Source organism: Hippoglossus stenolepis, chromosome 8, assembly GCF_022539355.2.
Source record: "Hippoglossus stenolepis isolate QCI-W04-F060 chromosome 8, HSTE1.2, whole genome shotgun sequence".
NCBI classification, from domain to species: domain Eukaryota; kingdom Metazoa; phylum Chordata; class Actinopteri; order Pleuronectiformes; family Pleuronectidae; genus Hippoglossus; species Hippoglossus stenolepis.
In genome coordinates this window covers 8,540,845-8,560,603 of record NC_061490.1, presented here as the reverse complement: position 1 = coordinate 8,560,603, position 19,759 = coordinate 8,540,845, and the positions used below count along the sequence as shown (strand labels likewise).

Sequence of the window (19,759 nt, the reverse complement as noted above, 5' to 3'; positions counted from 1 at the left end):
TATCACAGGTAAAAAATGACCAATCTGCAATCACAAGTTAACCTGTTTACCAATTAAATAAGAATACCAGAATATAAAACTAATAGATTATTGTTGCTGACCATGTTCATCCCTTTATAGCCACAGTCTTCTATTGGATACATCCAACAGGATAATGCTCCATGTCACATAGCAGGAGTCTCAAAGACGAATGAAGACAGTTTGAGAGCAAAGAAAGAAACTACCCAGTGTTAGTGGGGTGTTCCTAAAAAAGTGAGCGTATACCTGCTGCATTCAGGGCGTTACTATGATAGTTAAAAATTATACCACTATGTTATTAAGATTTTCAAAATGACCTAACTTTGTTTTGAATGAACAGGTTACATAGTAATTAGTCACATTTATTTACATGTCTGTGTGTTTGTGTCTGTGTGTGCATGTATGTGTGTTCCTGTACTTATATCTTTGAGTGGACCATTCTAAACATAGACTCTACAGAGTGAGGACATTTTTACATTCCTCACTTTTTCAATGGGCTGTTTGAGGGTTAAAGGGGACATAGCATGCAAATTCCACTTTGTTAGTGCTTCTACAGGTTAATGTGGGTATCTGGCATGTCTACCAACCCAAAAACTCTGGGGAAAAACCACTCGCGCGTTTTGTTATAGTTCCTCTAAGTCAGAAACGTCATGCTTGAGCGACTCGATTGCGCTTCCTGGGTATTGTGTCGTAACAAGGAACTGGAAGTCTCCCTACATGGTCTTGGCCCACACAGTAGTTACGCGGGGTACACCGGACGCGGAAGCGCCGCTGCGAGGCAGCGCAGCGCCGTTCTCCAGCACGCAGCCGCCTGGCTGTTCACACGGGATGTGCATTTCTCCGCTGGTCAGCCCCATAGACTGTATATATAAGGTCAGCCCGCGATTCTGCTTTCTCCGCTTGTTGTTGTACCCGTTGAATGTCGGGTTCGGGGTAAATGATGTCTTCATAGCCCCCCCACCTCTCTTTCTCTCTCTGTCTGTCTGCTTGTGTGCTTGTAGTGGATGGGCAGAGGGGGACATTTAATTATGTGATTGGGAAAATTAAAACTCCAGGACAACAGAAGGGGAATACAAAGTATGGGATGCATATTTGATAATTATATCATATCATATATATATATATAATTTGATGATTATATCATATAAAATATGTAATTTATATCGTTTAAAATCAGGGGGAGAGGGGGAGGGGGGAGCTGGCTCATTAGCATTTAAAGGAACAGGCACTCAAAACAGGTCACTCTGTGGAGGGCTGTTTTATACAGGGTAAAAAGGGTGCTGTTTTATATGATCCTTGTGGTATTTTGACCAAAGTATGTTACAGACATTTCATTAAGACCCCAAGGAACCATATCAACTTGTGGTAAAATGGGCATGCTATGTCCCCTTTAAGACTTTGCTTTAGGGTTAGAATTAGGTTTAGGTTAGGCATTTAGTTTGGATGGTTGAGGTTAGAGTTAGTCTAATTATGTCAATGAGTGTGCTCACTAAGTTCGATGTACAAACATGTTTGTGTATGTGTGCACGTCTCTGATTGCAGTGAGAAATAAAAACAGAAAGCTGGCGTGCTGTCGCCCCCTGTCGGTGACGCAGCTCACGCAAAGCGACGTGAAGGAATTTCAGTGTACGTCAGCACGTCGGTCCATAACAGGGCAGCTCTGCAGCTGTCTCAGAGCAACAATAACAAGCTGCACTGACAACTTCACCGCGACATAACCGCCTCCTGACAGCGCCGCTCGACACCGAATCTCACAAAATGACGCCGTCTAAATAAGTCTGGCCTCCGTGTCTTCGACCTCCGAGCCGAAAACCAGGTTATCCTCGCTGCTGCCGCCGCGACACAAACACGGAGAGTCGGCCGCAGGGGCAACAGGGCAGTTCGGGGCTGCATCTGGGTCAGTGGGCCTGTCGGCGGACGAACGGCTGCTCGTGTTATCCCCGCAGTGTCGGTCATCGCTCTTCTGTCCACACATCGTGTCCCCTGTACCCACCACGGTAACATGCAGGCTAACGGGGCAGGACAGGACCGAGACTCAGAGCTGTCCTGCCGAAACGGTGCACAGAACGGGGAGTCCTCCGCCGACGGGGTAGCTCACTCCAACGGACTGGTGTCAGTTACCAACAATGGAAACACTGTCAGCAGCAGCAACAACAACAACAACGGAGTGTCGGAGCAGCCTGCGGCCGACGACGACGACTGCAACACGTCGGACATGAAGAAGAAGAAGCGTCTTTCTCAGTCTGAGGAGGATGTCATCAGGCTGATAGGACAACACCTACACGACCTGGGGCTCAAGTAAGTGAAGCATCTGAGCGGCCAGGAGCCCGCAGCTGTCAGGGGGAGTCTCTCTCAGATCCGTCCTGCTCTCCGTGGAAAACAAACCAGTGCTGCACATCCTGGTTCACTGTGAGGAAGCTGTAGGCCTCTCCTCTGCTGTACACAGCCCACAGCTGTGTTTGGAACGGTGTTTTTTTTTTTTTAACTGTAAAATACCAAAGAACACACAGCACATAAAGAACACCGTCATATTTTAGAAGTTGTAATCAATACATGATTATTAAAACTTCTTGTGCATTACTTTTCTGTCAATTGAATCATCAGCTGATTGGCTAATGGCTTCAAACAGTGAGAGTCGTGCGTTTGTGCTCATCCCACCAGTTTTCCCTCATCTCCATTTCACCGCTCATAGAAGGAAATCAGAGAACAGTGAACAAAGAGTGGCCTGAGTCACACAATGCATAGTGTCAGACACGCATTTTATGAATCAGTAGCTCACATGACAACACTGAATATGCTCTAGTTCCAGGCATCATATCAGAGATTTCTACATTCCCAGGTCATTTAATATGATGTTGATTTATTTCTGTCTCTGTTCTGTTGTGTACATTGGTGCAGTCAGACGGTGGACCTCCTGATGCAGGAGTCTGGCTGCAGACTGGAGCACCCCTCTGCCACCAGGTTTCGCAATCATGTCATGGAAGGAGAGTGGGACAAGGTGAAACCAAGCTCTGCAATCTGCAATGCATATCCATATTGTTTGGAGTCTAGTAAACAGTCATCTGTAATCTGTATCTAATATCAATTTAGTTGTGTGTGAAAGATTGTTCCAGTTTTTGAGCTCTTTCTGTCAACCTAACGTAACAAAACCTCCCTCTCATACCTTGCCCCTTTCTTTATGCAGGCGGAGAGTGACCTAAATGAGCTGAAGGGAATGATGCATTCTCCAAGTGCTATAGTGGTAAGTGGCCAGTCTAGCAGTCCTCAAAACACAGGCAGACCCTTTTGTCCCTGAAGCTGTGTTGTCAGTCTACTTTTTACATTGCACAGCAGCCATGATCACAGATCTCTGAATATAGGGACCAATTAAAAGGGAAGCAGCAGAAGGTGGCACTGATCAATTCGAACATTTGTGTCAGTACCACAGATTAAAACATTTAACCCTTTAGCAGTTTCACATAACAACCAGTGAAACGAGCACAACTAAAACCTGATGTTTTGCTAGTGGCAATGCAGCCAATTTGATTGCATCTGATAGACATCATTCATTATTCCCCGTAAAGTTTGTTTTGATCTAGGAGGCATACAACAACATAACTTGACTTAAATCCTGACCTGACCTGTGAGTTCTTTATACCTGTAGGGAGAGAAAAATATATTGAACATGCCAAGACTACTGATAAATTGACTTATAAGGCATCCTGAGATCAATGATCTGCTTCAGTGCTTTCAGTTTGTTCATTGTCTACACACTGTTTGAGATGAGAATAGCAGGACAGATATACAAAACACATAATGAGCCTCAATCAGAACTGAGAGAGGCTTCACTTGTTAGGAGTCCAAAATTAAATGCTGGTGCCATTAAACTTCAGAAGCATAACAAAGGAAATTGGTTTTCAAAATGATGGAGAATTTGACAAGGGGGAGAATGTACATATTGAATAGAAGTGGTCCTAACACTGAGCCCTGGGGAACGCCATGTGTAAGTGGTGCTGATCAAGACTGTACATTCTTTCCCTGTACAAATTTTATACTGTCAAATAGGTATGATGTGAACCAGAGCAGTGCAGAGCCATTGACCCCAATACTAATACTTATATTTGTACTAGTCAGGTGCTCCAATAGTATTGAATCGGAGATGTTATCAAAATCTGCACTGAGGTTGAGAAGGATGAGGATGGTGAGGAGGCCTTTATCTGCTGTCAGGAGGAGATCATTTGTCATTTTCATTTTCTGTACTATGTTTTGGTCGGAAACTGGACTGAAATGGCAAAAAAAGTTATTCCTATGCAGATGGGCCTGCAGCGGACCTGCCACGGTCTGTTCTAGATTTAAGTTTAAGCAGTTTCTTGACATTGGATAATAGTGTGTGTTCCTCTCCTCGAGGTTAATAGTAGAGTTTAAATCATTCTTATATGAGTTCAGATGATTCAGATGAATTAGTTGGTAAGCAGCCAGTCTAGTTTTCTTTGACCTTTTTTAAATGTGACTATGCAGGTTTTCAGGTGGAGCCAAGGAGTCTAGTGCACAAAGTAACTTATCATTATAGTGATACCCTCTCAGCAGTAGTGAAGGAGGTGGATGATTAAGTTTAATAGAGGTGTTGATTAGTCTGTCAAATTCAGATTATAATGTTTTTAACATTGTGGAAGAATATAGAGAATTTGTTTTTAACAGTGACATGAAAACAGCACTGAGGTTATGTGGTGATGACTCCAGCACAGCAAACTAAAATGTGGCCTTTGTTAAGGGTTGCAAGATTCGAATTATCCAAGGCAGAGATAACATCTTATCTCTGTGTGTCTGTGGGTTTATTCAGTTGAATATTTAAATCACCAGTCAGAATAATATCAGGGGACTTAGCACAGAGATCAGCAAAGATGGATGTCAGTTCAGCAATAATAATGGGAGTACGAACGATGGTCACAATGAGGGAAGGGGTAGGACCATTAAGCATTAGGAACACGAGAAGTTCCTCAGAGGCTGTGAGTTGGTCAAAAACACTGACCACAAACCAGTGACAGTTCCTTCATAAGCATGTTCCAAATGTACTGAACACAATTGATGTTTCAAGCGTATAGAACGAAACACTCAATTCATTCATATGTGTTGGAAACAAAGTATTTTTGAACTTTCTATCTTGATGTCGTATAAATGTTGTAGAACACAGCCTGCAGACATTGTGATGACTACAGTCCTTTTTTTGTTATTTTTGGCCTTGTCCTCACCCTGTCCTTTACAGCGGATGAAGTTCCTGCTGCTGCAGCAGAAGTACCTGGAATATCTGGAGGATGGAAAGGTCTTGGAGGCCCTGCAGGTCCTCAGAGCTGAGCTCACTCCTCTCAAGTACAACACGGAGCGTATCCACGTCCTGAGCGGGTAAATGCACCAGCCGACATGGGAACCTTAGTCAATCAAAGCAGAGTTGGGATTTACACAATTTCCCTAAACTTACAGGGTCAAATGTTGCTCTTTGCTTTAATTTTTAAGTTAAGCTTTTCCATGTTGCAGTAGAACATGTATGTAATCCCTCACAGGTATAGTAGTATTAATAGCAGTGATTAAAACATGCACTTTGATTGACAGGGCCTTTGTGACTGTAAAAAAAATGTTTTTGTCAGTCATTTACTTAGAATTTAATTAACTTCTTGGTGAATGTGAAAAGTGTCCTAAGTCAAACACACCTACCGTGTTGCAACAGGTGCATGCTATGTCTGCTTCAATGACTGTGTGTCATGCACTTTGATTGACAGGGCCCTTGTGACTGTAAAAAAAAGGTTTTTGTCAGTCATTTACTTAGAATTTAATTAACTGTGTGTGTGTGTGTGTGTGTGTGTGTGTGTGTGTGTGTGTGTGTGTGTGTGTGTGTGTGTGTGTGTGTGTGTGTGTGTGTGTGTGTGTGTGTGTGTGTGTGTGTGTGTGTGTGTGTGTGTGTGTTGTTTTTAATTTTCCCTGTTGTGACTGTAGACCTCATTCAGCAGGGAGACAAAGAACAGTGCAGTATATTAAAACAAATTTTTTATTTGATTTTAACAAATGCCATGACAAACAGAAAAGTCTTCAGCATTCAGAAACAGACCCGTCAGATCAGAAATGCATGTTCACCCTAAACTGTGATTTTGAATTCAACAAACAGGGAGCTGAAATAGCTACTGTAAGCTTATTTTTGATGTAGTGGTTGTGAAGGAGGAGTCTTTACAGAACACACACAGATCACCGGATGAAGTGAATCATCTGTGTAAGCTCAGTTTGAAATAAGCCATATGTGTGTCTGACAGGAGCTGAGAAACTGTTATCATGTGTTTTGAAGGTACCTGATGTGCAGTCACGCAGAGGACCTGCGAGCCAAAGCAGAGTGGGAAGGCAAAGGCACAGCGTCTCGAACAAAGCTGCTGGATCGCCTCCAGAGTGAGTGCAGGCTGACTTCTTCTTTATAACATTAACACCCCCCTAGTGTTGTCATCGCCATATACTTTATTCTATTTATGCAGGAGTGGTTCATTCTCATGCATAGTAAGTGATGACAACTGTGCTCTACTTAACTCTGACATCCTGCAGCTGCCTATTACATGACACTTGTTGGTTCAGATAAGATTAAATTAGATTATATGCGCACGTTGTGATAACAAGAATATCACTTCGTAGTTAGCATGAAAAGAAATTCTCAGTAGAGTAGTTATTCAACATTGTTCCCTTGTCTTTGATAATACTGACACTAAGTAACAGACTTCAAACATTCAGTTAGCAAGGCCCTTCTCCACAGGGGCTCAGTTTGGCCAAGTGTCCAGCTCTAGGAAGAGTCGTTCCAAACTTATTACATTTGACATTGTCTTATTGATGTCTATGTTTTTTATGAATTGTCAGCTGGGATAGACTTGTATAGACAACAGTCGGATTCCAACCAAGGTTTAGAAACATCTTAGAGAAATAATCAAAAGCCCTAAAATTGGAGGGACAGGACAAAATGTGAGAAAAAGGAAAGGGAATACTTTCTAAATGCACTGTACAAAAGATATAGCCACATGCCCACGCATGTTCACCTATGTGCAACCTGTAGAAGCATAATTCCAACATCAGTACCATCGGAACAGCTCCAAGTGTGTCACATAATTTCTTGTTTGATTCTTTATTGTAGATGGAATTCAATTAAAGAGAGAGACTATAGTATGTGCTGAATATTACACTGTACAACGGCAGTTTATATATTCTAAATACGTGTGTTTCTGTGTGTGATTGCGTGTGCGCAGCCTATCTGCCTCCCTCAGTGATGCTGCCCCCCCGCCGCCTGCAGACTCTGCTGAAGCAGGCCGTTGAGCTGCAGAGGGAGCGCTGCCTTTATCACAACACCAAGCTGGACAGTGGACTCGACTCTGTGTCCCTGCTCCTGGACCACGCCTGTAGCCGGTAAGGACCCACATGCTCTGTACCACAACAGGGCTTGAGCCTAGGGTCCTCTTCTCTAGTGTCTTTTGGGGAAAAAATTGAAGATACAATCAGGGATCGATTCAAATTGGGGTGAGGGGTGATTTTTTTTTTTTCACCCCTCAATTAATACCCAGTCCAGAACTGAGAATACAGCTGACTGACAGCACCATACCATCATTTTGCATCCGTGCAAACATGGTGACTGAAAAAACAGTTGTCTTTGTGTCAGTTTGCATTACATCAAATAGTGGGACCTCACAGTAAGTGCTTTGCACATCTGAACAGTGTTTTGTGTGATGTAGTGTAACAATAGATCTTGTAAGCCCTGCGTAATACAGACTGGATAAGTTTTGTAGGTTGCCTCATTCAGGACTCCTTGACAAAGCCCCAAATATATACAGAAACAGTTCATATGCACATAAATGCACAGCATATTTGTGTTAATGCAAATAAACATTTACACTTAAACATTGTTTAATACTGACGAACGTAATGCGCACAAGTGCTGAGAAAGCTTCAAATTGTTAAAAACAAAAACAAATTATAGTATGCAGAATGAAATGTGATCTGCCTGATATGTGTGTTTGTGTGTGTGTGTGTTCCTAATCTTTAGGAAACAGTTCCCCTGCTACACCCAGCAGATTCTTACTGAGCACTGCAACGAAGTCTGGTTCTGCAAATTCTCCAACGACGGCACAAAACTGGCAACGGGGTCCAAAGACACCACAGTCATCGTGTGGCAAGTTGACATGGTAATCATTCATTTTCATCAGTTCCACTTTGCTGCAGGAACAAATCACTCAAAAGATCTGTGTAAGAGCTGATATAACTGGATTAATGACCGGTCTGTCTGTTGGTCAACAGGAAACCCAGCAGCTGAAATTGTTTAAGACTCTGGAAGGTCATGCTTATGGTGTGTCCTACCTGGCATGGAGCCCTGATGATGCCTATCTGATAGCCTGTGGTCCTGATGACTGCTCCGAGCTGTGGCTGTGGAATGTACAGGTACAGCATCTCTTACACAGCTGCAAAGTGGACATGCATGTCAGCCGCTGACTGCAGTGCAGAGAAAGTCACTCAAAGAGGGAACCATGTACTAAGAACAAAGTCATTTTGGAAGCTATATATTTGATCAATGTAATTCAGACTACTGAAGACTCATAAGGGCTTTGGCTGAATTCCAGATGTCATAAACAGAAGAGGACCAATCACTTCCGCTATAGTTGCATTCACTGCCAGTGTAAACAGCAGGGGTGATTTCTGTGACCCACATTGTTTAATATTTTACTGTAGCTGTAGAGTATTGTATCAATACAGACACAAACCTATACTTTATATCATAATAGAGGGATTTATCACACCTCATCTTTGTAGCTCTACCCCTCATTTCTATCAGTGTGATACAATTTTGCACACTGGGTTAAAAACCTTTATTTTATGTAATTTTACCCCGGCCAAGTGCCATTGTTATGACTGTATAGTGTGTTTTGTTTGTACACATGACCATGCAACCAGGGTCCTGAGTCAGTAAAGAAAGAGAAAAGAAAGAGCTGTCACTGAAACCTGCTGCTGCTGCTGCTGCTACTACTAGGAACCGGGTTGGTGACAATGTGTTGTTTTAAACCTATAAACTATAATTTGTGGCTTTGTATGTACTTATGAGTCACTTCACATTGCATTTAAACGTAAAGCAAGAATAATCAGACAATGACTTAGTGAAGCTTTAAACAAGCCCAGCTCAGTGTCTTACCAAAGCAGAGTGGCTGCTGCTGATCAATCTAGTCACCTTTGTGTAAAAGGCACCTGGACCCTGTGGATGCAGAAACAATGTAGTCCCACCCCAATTAATCTGTTCGAAAACCCATTCAAACCTAAAGGTTGAACAATGTTGTAGAGTGTGTTAATACTTTTCAGTCATGTTCTTCCCTCCTCTCTGCTCCGCTGTGTAGACGGGGGAGTTGCGGACAAAGATGAGTCAGTCTCATGAAGATAGCCTGACTAGTGTGGCCTGGAATCCAGATGGCAAACGCTTCGTCACCGGCGGTCAGAGAGGCCAGTTCTACCAGTGTGTGAGTATCTTTCACAGCGCACAGTTTCCTGTCAGCGCCCACAAGCGCTGAGCATTACACACAATGTATTTAAATCACTGTCATTGATTCTTAAAGCATATTTAATAGAGGTGCACCAGCCAGTTGCCTACTAGTCCAGCTCATAGTGTACTTGATACTGATACTGTAATTACATGCACTTAAAACATCTTATGTAGTTTTCCTGTCTTTTGTTGAAATCCTAATTGTTCGTTAACAAAAGCACCTTCAATATGTAATTAAAATGACATTAGCTTCTTGAGCTGAAACCAACTGGGCTGGTATGTAAAGGATAAATATAAAAAAGGGTCTGGTGTGATCCTCATGTGGTGTATCAGGACTCTAAAGGTTTATAATGTTTGTGTATATACACTATGTGTATATGCAGCTCAGAGTTGCCCACAATCATTCAGGGCTCTACAACTACAGAATTTTAGACTGAGGGTTTCTGTACAAAAAAGAAAAAACTGACCTCAAATCAGTTATGGAAGGATCTTGAATTACACTGCAGCCCTGAGCTTTTGACGGTGTTCCTGAATTCACTTCATGTTCTACTGACCCCTAGGACTTGGATGGAAACCTGCTGGACTCATGGGAGGGAGTTCGGGTGCAGTGCCTGTGGTGTCTGAATGACGGCCGGACCGTACTTGCATCTGACACCCACCAACGCATCCGAGGATACAACTTTGAAGACCTGACAGACAGAAACATGTACGTCACTTCCTGATTGGGCTGAGTAACCTCACCCACTTTACCTGCTCCTTTTGTAGACGCCTGCACAAAAGTTAACTAGGTCATTTTTATTTAACATAGGAAATTGATTCCTGTATGTTTCCTAAATGGTTCACATGACAATGGATACATGTGTGTGTGTGTGTTTAATATTGTATCCTCTATGTGAAGCAGTGGGCCTCTCTTTACAGCAGTATTTACTGTGTCTGTGGATCATGTTGCGTGTTGTATCATTCCAGAGTGCAGGAGGACCATCCCATCATGTCTTTCACTGTATCCAAAAATGGAAGGTTAGCTCTGCTCAATGTTGCTACCCAGGTGAGCAGCTTGTTACTTCCTCACTTTTGACACCTCTACTCTTTCATTTGAATTACGACAGTAGCAGTTCTGTGAAGTGTTGATTTTGAAACGTGTCCCATTAAAATGCGTTCATTCCTAGGGAGTGCACCTATGGGACTTGCAGGACCGGGTGCTGGTGAGGAAGTACCAAGGGGTCACCCAGGGCTTCTACACCATCCACTCCTGCCTCGGAGGTCACAATGAAGACTTCATCGCCAGTGGTAGTGAAGGTAAGACAACATCACGTTTAGCAGAAAACTAAAAAAAAGAAAATAAGAATGTGATTGTTGTTTGTTCAGATGTTTAGACACCCAACTGAGTCTGTACCTAGTAACAACACCCCCCTCCTCTTCTGGTGACTTTCAAACATTTTTGTAGCAGCTAACAGTCTCTCTGCCCGTCAATGATAAACAGTAAGGCTCTCGTGCAGTGGATTTTAAGGTCTGCTCTGGATCATTGTCCTGTTGTAGGAACCTTTGTCACTTTCACATTCCTGTTCGACGGCAGGACATTTGCCTCCAGAATCTGTGATAAAATCTCTTCCTCCAGCAGAAACCTCTCTTATATATCCTCTCTTCCTACCCTAAGGCTGAACAGTTTGCGAGGTCCTCTGCTCCCTTTTCTCTCCAATTACACCTGCCTAAAAAGTCCTAACAACTCAATTAAGTCCCGATAAGTGAAAGAATGTGTTATAAAAGTTTGAAACTTTTTCTTCAAACCCATACAGAGAGTGGTATTATGGGTAACCCTTGATCACTAGACGTCCTTAGTCCCAACAAAATGTCATGACAACACACGTCAGGCAAGTCAAAAGCAAATGTTAAAAAAGGAAACAAGTTGTACTTTACAGTATAAAATAAAGCACCAGGTTCACCTGTTCCCCTACATGCACCCTGGTCCAATCTGACACATGATTGTAAATAGGTCTTCATTTGTAAAATTCGTAGAGTTGCCCTTTAAATTTGGCAGCAGCTGATGAAGTCTCCTGTCTCCTGTCAGACCACAAAGTTTACATCTGGCACCGGCGTAGTGAGCTGCCCATTGCAGAGCTCACTGGTCACACCCGCACGGTCAACTGTGTGAGCTGGAACCCCATCCTGCCTGGACTACTGGCGAGCGCATCCGATGATGGAACCGTCCGAATCTGGGGGCCCGCCCCTTTCCCGGATGTCCAGGATGCAGAGGGGCTCAATGGTATGAACATGTAAACTAGCATGAATGGTTGTCAGGGTCCTAGTGCTGAAGGATGCACATTGCAAACTGCTTTCGTCAGGGTAAACAACACCCGAGTACACCACCAGAGATTGAAACAAAGCCATCAATATATAATTGAGTGTAGAAGTTCTACTGAAATTCAAGGGAATAAACATAAATCTCACATTAACTGTTAAAGAATTACAACCATTGTTATACATTCAAAACTAACTGGACAAACTAATATAATAATAAATATAATTCTGTAATTATGGAGTTCACCAAATGCCTCCCTCAAGATGTTTCATCAGGCCTTTCTTGCATCTGCCTTCACGTAATACTTGATAGTGTTTTCTGCTTTCAGTTCTGTCTTTGAGAAGTGAAAAGCTGCTGATTTAAGTTTAGGTCAGGTGACTTGGTCATGTCAGTGCGACAGACAGAGATTTCTGGAATTATTAGATCAACTGTCTGGCTCCGATGAAGTTTAAAAATGGTCCAGTTTTAGATTCTGGACGTTATAAAATGATCAGAACTGGATGAGTGTGTATTTTGGCTCAATGATGTCAGTGAAAGAACACACTTCTTGAAATATACATGATTCATGGTGCAAAAGTTGGAGGCTTCAAAAACTATACCTGAATGGTTCGTGGCTCTGAGAAAATGTGCAGCCATTGAGGTGCTCTTGAGTCTGGTTGGACCAACAGCCAACATTCAGTCGAGTGTGTTGTGTTGTGTTGTGTTGTGTTGCGTTGTGATGAGTGTGTGTAAGCACAGCAGCAAAGCTCTCAGGATGAAATGATATCTGTCTTCTTTTCTTGCCCTGTCAGAATGCTGCAGTATGGACAGCTGATGATCTGCTGGTGCTCTGAACCCAAGGAGCGCTAAGACTCTGTAGACACTTGAATGGATGAAGCGGGGGGGAAGCTTTATGATTGGACAGCTGCCTCCTGGAGGCGGAGCTGCTTGTGCTCCATGTCAGGATGTCACAACTCATCAGCTCTCGGACTCCGTCACATTATTGAGAGCAGATCCGTTCTGGTAATAGCTGGGCCCCAGGACATCCAGAATCTGACCCATCACCCCTTCCTCCTCCTCCTGTATGGACCCATTCCCTCAGCACCATCCAGGACCACCTGGAGCAACCTGCTCTTATTTATTATCAGCTACATTATTTTATTTATTCTTGAGTAGTGCTAGGCTGTGACGTAGCAGCACCTGGTGGAGGGTGCGTGTTCTTCGTTTCCTTCAGTCCTCAGTCTGAGCTGCTCACATTAAGAATTTTCAGCTCTTTCCCTCTCCCACCTCCTGAACCTATGAAGAAATTTAACCTGCAGGAACATTTGAAGGCTGAAATAACCACTTGAAGAGAAGGATTTTTTAAAATGCTAAATTCTACGTTACCTTGTCTTTTTTTTAATGAGGAAAACATTGTTTTTTTTCCCTCTGGCTTTCCTGCGTTTAGCCAGAGAAAGAGTAGTATTTGACTAGCATGTTACACAGGACAGCACATGACAACATGATCAATGGCAACTTCATGCAGTGTCAGTGGATGGCTGCATACAGCTGCTGATGTGTTGAAACCTATAGCGTTAGAAGGATGATCTGTCAACCTTTACCTCTGCATATGGATTATCTGAGTGTTGTCTCCTGTTGCTCTGTGTGGATTTCCTCTTGATTTTTGATTCTGGCTTCACTGTTTGCTTTCCATTTCTGTTTCTACCGCTTCATGTACACAAACAGCACTCATTATATCAATTTATTTGCATTTGGATTAGTTGTCACTTGTTCCAAGTTTCATTTACCACACCGTGTTTGTGTTTTTATTTACTACATGTGGAGCTGTAACATTTAAGAAGACACTCCCTGATTTATTAATGTTCCCAGTGGAGCCCCAAACCCCAGTTCAACTGTTTCAAAAGATAAGGCTGGTGTTTTTCTCTGTATTCTATTGACAACTAATTCTGTAAAAAAAAAGACCAGAAGCAACCATGTGTTTCTTAAAACGTTACATCTTCCTCCCTCTGTCTGTGGCTCTCAGCTCCAAAAGCCAACTTGTTCCTCCTGTCGATGTGAACCTTTTAGAAACACCTCAAAAACATCGGCTTGCTAGTTGTTGTCAAACAAACAGGGAGTTTGTTAGAGTCAGAATGATCATTACATTTTCAGAATCCACATGGACTCATCTGCAGGATGGTCTGTGTGACTCAAAATAAACTAGTGTGTGACAGTGTGTACGTGGTGATGTAACAGTGTGGCTCACTGATGTGTTTTAACAGTTGTTGGAAACAACGGAGCTCTGGTTCAGAGGAGTAATGTATCAGGTCATAGAACACACACACACACACACACACACACACACACACACAGAGACAGAGAGAGAGAGAGAGAGAGAGAGAGAGAGACACAGAGACACAGAGAGAGAGGAGAGAGAGAGAGAGAGAGAGAGTGACTTGTGGTCTGCACCTGAGGTTTTCTTTCAGGATGAAACAACAAAGAAAGCAAGAACATTTGAGCCTTATCCTCCGAGGTCAACACATCACAGTGAGCTGAGAGGACAATATCAAATTCCTGAGTGTTTAATCACACAATCGGTGTCTAACACATTTGTACACAAGTGTAACATAAAGTTATTATGAACTTCTACAAAGTGTTTCAGAGAATCAAAAGAAAAAACTTGCTTGATACAATATTCGATGTAATATGTGCTGTATATTTGTATGTTATGGCATGTATTATGAGACTGTGTACAATGGCAGACAGGATGACGTGTGTTTTTCAGGGTTCCCGCACCTGCTGTTGTTTTTTTTAAGAATCCAGCTGCTCTTCATCAGCAGTATTTTTCATCAGATTTTCTTAAGTGTACGACTGTTGTAATATAAAGCACTGACTTCACATTTACACCTATACACCAACGAACACAGGTGTTTTGACTTTCATAAACCAGAGTGCAGCCACATTCACATTTCAGTCTGCTCATGTTCCCAAGATGTCCCCAAAAGACTTGTTTTTCTTCCCAGTCCTGGATGATAACTGCAGGATGGAGAGGACTGTGGGGACCCTGTTTATCTGCCCAGGCACCATCACAGCCAGCACCAGCTTCTACTCTTCTAACACAGAACATGTACACACAGTGGCACTCAACAATAGATGTCACACACACATACACACACTTACATTTGAGTGAATCACAGTTGTGGTGTTCTAGCTTCTGCTTCTGCTACTTTCTTGAGTTTGTTTATTCTTAGTATTTCAGGCGTCTCTTATTTTCTCTTTTTGCTGCAAGAAGCCAAAGTAGGAACTTTTTGCTTGCAGGCAGTTTCTGCCAGGAACCATTTTACATTTTAAATGTGTTATTACAAAAGGTGATTGAACTGTTCTGTATTGTTCTGTAGGAGACATGCTATGTATGCATATTTTAAATAAAGCATTCAGGGTTTTAAAATGTGTTTTACTTCATGTCCTTTTAGGACACTAAATCACTAACAGAAAAACAATAGGATCTCATATACTGTATATTATGGAATAGAATAGAATACTTTTTGTCATTGCACAGTATACACTGAAATTAGCAGCAATCCTCAAGGTTAACAATATAAATAAAAGTAAATAAATAAAAACAGCATAAAAAGGTGCAATTTTAAAAAAGTGTATATATGAGGTTCCACAGACCGTCTGTGCTCTCATTTCTGTCTGTTGTCCACATGTTATGATGAATTGCTTCTACATATATGCGTTATTATAAAAACACACCCCCTGATTCCACACCTCACCGTCTAAATACAAAGCAAAGAGAGCAACAGGTTAAAAACCGGTTCCCTCTGTCCACACTGTTACCACCTGGCTCAAGGCTGGCATGAAAGAGGGAAAAGGACACACACAGATAGATCATTCAAAAGTAATTTATTTAGCTCAACAAATACAGCATACTAATTCACTAGTGGGGTGTGTAAGTATGAGAGACATCAGTTGTGTCAGAAGTGTGTGGATGAGTGACAACATAGTGTGATGTGTGTTGGTTGGTGCAGCAAACCAAACAAAGGAAGAAGGATGAGGCTGGTGCAGCATGCCCTGCTGAGAGACACAGAGAGACCCTCTCAGAAGAGCAGTGTTTTATGCCTTCTTGGATGCCCCACCCAGATGGGCAGATAGGAGCAGGTGATTGTCCCAGCTCCACCCACCAGCTAACTCCCAGTATCTGAAACCAGTATGGCGTGAGGCACACAGACAGGCAGAGTGGGAGGGTCGTGACAACACTGTCAGGGGTGTGTTAAACAGTGTGTGTTTTAGATGGGTGGTGGAGGCCAGCTGAATAAACCAGGAGAGCCAGGAGAGCCAAGGGAGCCAGGGGAGCCAGGGGAGCCAGGGAGAGCTGGACATCTTTACACCTGGGAGGAGGTGCAGAGCCACAGCAGCAGGAACGACCTGTTGCTGGTCAGAGAACGAAAAGGTTTACAGCACCACACAGTGGGTAAAAAGACATCCAGGAGGGTTTCGTGTCATCAGCCACTATGCTGGACAGGACGCCACGGTAGATATGCTGGTTATATTCTTTTAAAAAAAAGAAATGATTTAATCTTGGGGCAGACTCCACATCTATCTCTATTTCAAGAGAGACCCATGTCACAATCCGCAAATAGATACGTGAACAACAAAGAGTGGTTTTAACAATATCTCCCGATCATCAGTGATGTAACATGGATCATCGGGTGTTTCAGTTCATTTACATCAGACACCCTCCAGCTTGTGTCTAAGTAGCTTCTGTGGTCCACGGATCGCCCTGCTTGATCCACAGCCATAGAGATTATTTTAATAAAAACAATTACAAGAAACGTGAAAAACATAATATAACAAAGATTTAAAATCACCAAGGGGAATGTTAGACTTTAGTCAACAGTCTGCTCTATTCATAATGACGTATGGGGATGTCTAAGGCTCTGTAGTTACTGGATCATGTGCTGTAGTGACCAGTTTTAAATGAGAAAAGAGAGGTGAGGTTAGTTTCATCACTCGAGCTTTATAAAGGAATAACTTTTTTCTTGACTTTAACAATGAGTGTGAAATTCGTTATTTGTGATAAAAGCTCATATGGGTTATTCTATATTTTTGAGGTTGTGGTGCTAATTAATGTCAGTGGTGAAATGCCACTTCTCATTTGCTACATGACACACAGGATTTTCTCCATCTTTCATCTTTTCCAGGAGGCCTTTATTGCTTTTCATCCCGATCTTAAGTGTGTGCAAAAGATTCTGAAGCCTTTGCTGATTGGAGAACTGGCAGCAACAGAGCCCAGCCAGGACCACAACAAAAACGTGAGCCCCATCCATTGGCTGGAGTCTTATCCGTCAGGTGCTGAACCCAGATTGTTGTGCGTCACTCAGAAACTATTATAAAACATACTTCTATCTTTTCTTTTTTTTCAGGCAGCACTCATTCAGGATTTCCGCACTTTACGTGCGCAGGCAGAGAGCGATGGGTTGTTTCGTGCCCGGCCCATGTTCTTCTGCTTCCAGCTGGGTCACACCATGCTGCTGGAATCCCTCGCCTGGCTCATGATATGGCACTGGGGAACTAACTGGATACTGACGTGCCTCTGTGCAGTCATGTTGGCAGTTGCTCAGGTGACTGGAACATCATCATCATCATCATCTCTTGGTCTAAATGTTCCCAATGACGTCCAGCTCTGCAGCAAAAGAACCTCTAAATGCTTGTTCTCTTTTCATGTAGTCACAGGCTGGTTGGCTGCAGCATGACTGTGGACACCTGACAAGTTTGTCATCGGTCATTTAAAGGTGATCGATATTCTTGATCATATTTTCCGTTTTGTAATTTTTTTTACACAGATATTAAAGGATTGTTTTCTTAAGGATTTTCTGCCAACTGGTGGAGTCATCGACATTTCCAGCATCACGCTAAAACCAACATCTTCAGAAAAGACCCTGAGATCAACTTGGTGAACTTCTTTGTAATTGGTGCCACTCAACCGGTGGAGGTAAGTGGCACTCGTTTAAATCCAGTAATGATCCAGTATTTGATCTGCTGGTTACTCTAACTGTGTGTCCCTCTGTTACAGTATGGTATAAAAAAGTTCACACGTATATATATATATGCCCTATCATCGCCAACACCAGTACTTCTTTCTTGGTACGTTTTTTAAGAGTCATTTTACCGAATGAAACCATGAACGACTTACAGGAATAATTATCTGTCATTTAGTAGGACCTCCACTGCTTATCCCATTTTTTTTCCAATCTGACCAAATTCGCACCATACTCTCCCGCCATGACTGGGTGGTAAGATCCTGTCTTCTGAGTAGTAAAGTAATATTTAAATGTATCTACACTGTAGAAAATTGACCGTAGAATTTAGAGTAAATACTTACTAGTAAATACTAGAAAATATTTTGTATTACATTATATTACGGGATAATGTTTACATGGGTTGGCTGCTCATAAATAACATCAATTTATTGTTTTTTTACACAAAAACAACAATTAATTATAATCTACTTCACAACGTTATCTTTATATGTTCTATTTAAATTACAGAAGTTATGTAGCAGCTGCAGTTTCCAGTATTGTCACTGAGACTTTGTCAGTTACTGAGCAGTGGTGCGTCATCGTCTCCTCAGGCAGTAGGTCATCTGACTGCTGATTTTTCCAACAATTGCACCTTAAAAAACAAACATAGCCTCAAACAAAACACAGCAATATAACATTTTTTGTTTTCTCAGTAGAATACATCGGATTCAGTGAACTTTGCTGCTTCACAGGGTTCCACCATCAAACTTATGTCGGGCTGCTTGTTCAAACCACTTTGTGCATCACCTGGACTTTTAAAATTTGTTACTGTCAGCTGCTGTTATTATCATTTATGCCAATGATTAATTGTGATATACATTTAAACTTTGTAAAACGACAAAACAATAAGTTACTGTAAAATGTGACTGTAGAAACTACAGACATGTTTTTACTGTGTATTTAAGGGTTAAATAGTTTTTTTTTATCTCTGTTACAAATAATTAATTTGTTAACAAATACTTCACTTAACACTGCAGATGGAAAATGACATGTGTAAACATATGGAAAGAGTTAAGTTGTCATGATTCCATGTAAATGATTTTATATGAATCATATTAACATGCTTGTCCTGTGAAGGATCTGGTTTGGTGCATGTCGTTCTATCTACGCTACTTCTGCTGTTACGTTCCCCTGTATGGTCTGTTTGGCTCAGTGGCGCTCCTCAGCTTCGTCAGGTAAAAGATCTGGAAGGATATTAACTTGAAACTTTTGAGAGCTACATTCTGTTCTGTTTTTAACATGAGTGAAAAGTGAATTCATTCATTTGAAAGTTTGTCTCCAATGCTTACACATTGTTTATTAAATAAGCCTTGAGTTACCAAATGTGATTGGAGGTGTTTCCCTATAAATACCCATTACAATAAAACAGCAGTTTGCTGGTTGTCAGTCTCCAACCACAATGAGGACTGAATTTCTGCTATCTGCAAGGAGAATTTTTTTTCTTTTTTAGAGCTGTAAACAGTGATATGAAATATTTATCAGAAGATGTGTCACATAGGCAGCAATAGCGGCGGATGTACCACTGTAGAGAGGGTTGACCACTAACCAGGTCAGTGGTTCGATCCCTGGCATCTCCAGTCTGCATTCAAAGATGAACCTGAACCCCAGATTAAACCTGAAGGTTGTGCTGACAGGTGATGAAAAAGCACAGAATAGATTGTGGATGCATATACATGTGTGTGAATGGAGGAATGCTACTTACTACACCATAAAGGGCTGACATTAATATAATCAGCAAAATCCATCATAAATAATAATAATCCATCAATAATAATAATTCTTAGAATTTATTACTTAAAGCCAATAAACATGAATTCTTGTAGAGTATATATAAAATATATTATAATATATCGTATGGAGTGTTTCCAGTGCAGGAACTTTTTTTAG

General features: G+C 41.9%; 1 protein-coding gene and 1 pseudogene across 1 annotated transcript; both read left to right on the top strand.

The window, feature by feature from the left end:
• Positions 1–1,656: 1,656 nt before the first annotated feature.
• On the top strand, positions 1,657–14,025 carry wdr26a (WD repeat domain 26a). Its single transcript, XM_035163869.2, has 14 exons — positions 1,657–2,316; positions 2,917–3,016; positions 3,203–3,259; positions 5,261–5,397; positions 6,329–6,426; positions 7,266–7,422; positions 8,057–8,195; positions 8,308–8,448; positions 9,393–9,512; positions 10,096–10,241; positions 10,502–10,580; positions 10,702–10,831; positions 11,601–11,795; positions 12,623–14,025. Exons 1-14 carry the CDS (start codon positions 2,021–2,023, stop codon positions 12,643–12,645), a joined length of 1,818 nt encoding a protein of 605 aa, XP_035019760.1. The 5' UTR covers positions 1,657–2,020; the 3' UTR covers positions 12,646–14,025.
• A 204-nt stretch (positions 14,026–14,229) lies between these two features.
• Positions 14,230–19,261, top strand: LOC118113843 (annotated as a pseudogene).
• Positions 19,262–19,759: the final 498 nt, after the last annotated feature.

Excerpts from the sequence above, each read along its gene's own strand:
- wdr26a (XM_035163869.2), top strand. The coding sequence starts at position 2,021 with ATGCAGGCTAACGGGGCAGGACAGGACCGAGACTCAGAGCTGTCCTGC. Across the intron at positions 7,423-8,056 it reads CTGGACCACGCCTGTAGCCG|GAAACAGTTCCCCTGCTACA; the intron begins GTAAGGACCCAC and ends CCTAATCTTTAG. Across the intron at positions 10,581-10,701 it reads TGCTCAATGTTGCTACCCAG|GGAGTGCACCTATGGGACTT; the intron begins GTGAGCAGCTTG and ends GTTCATTCCTAG.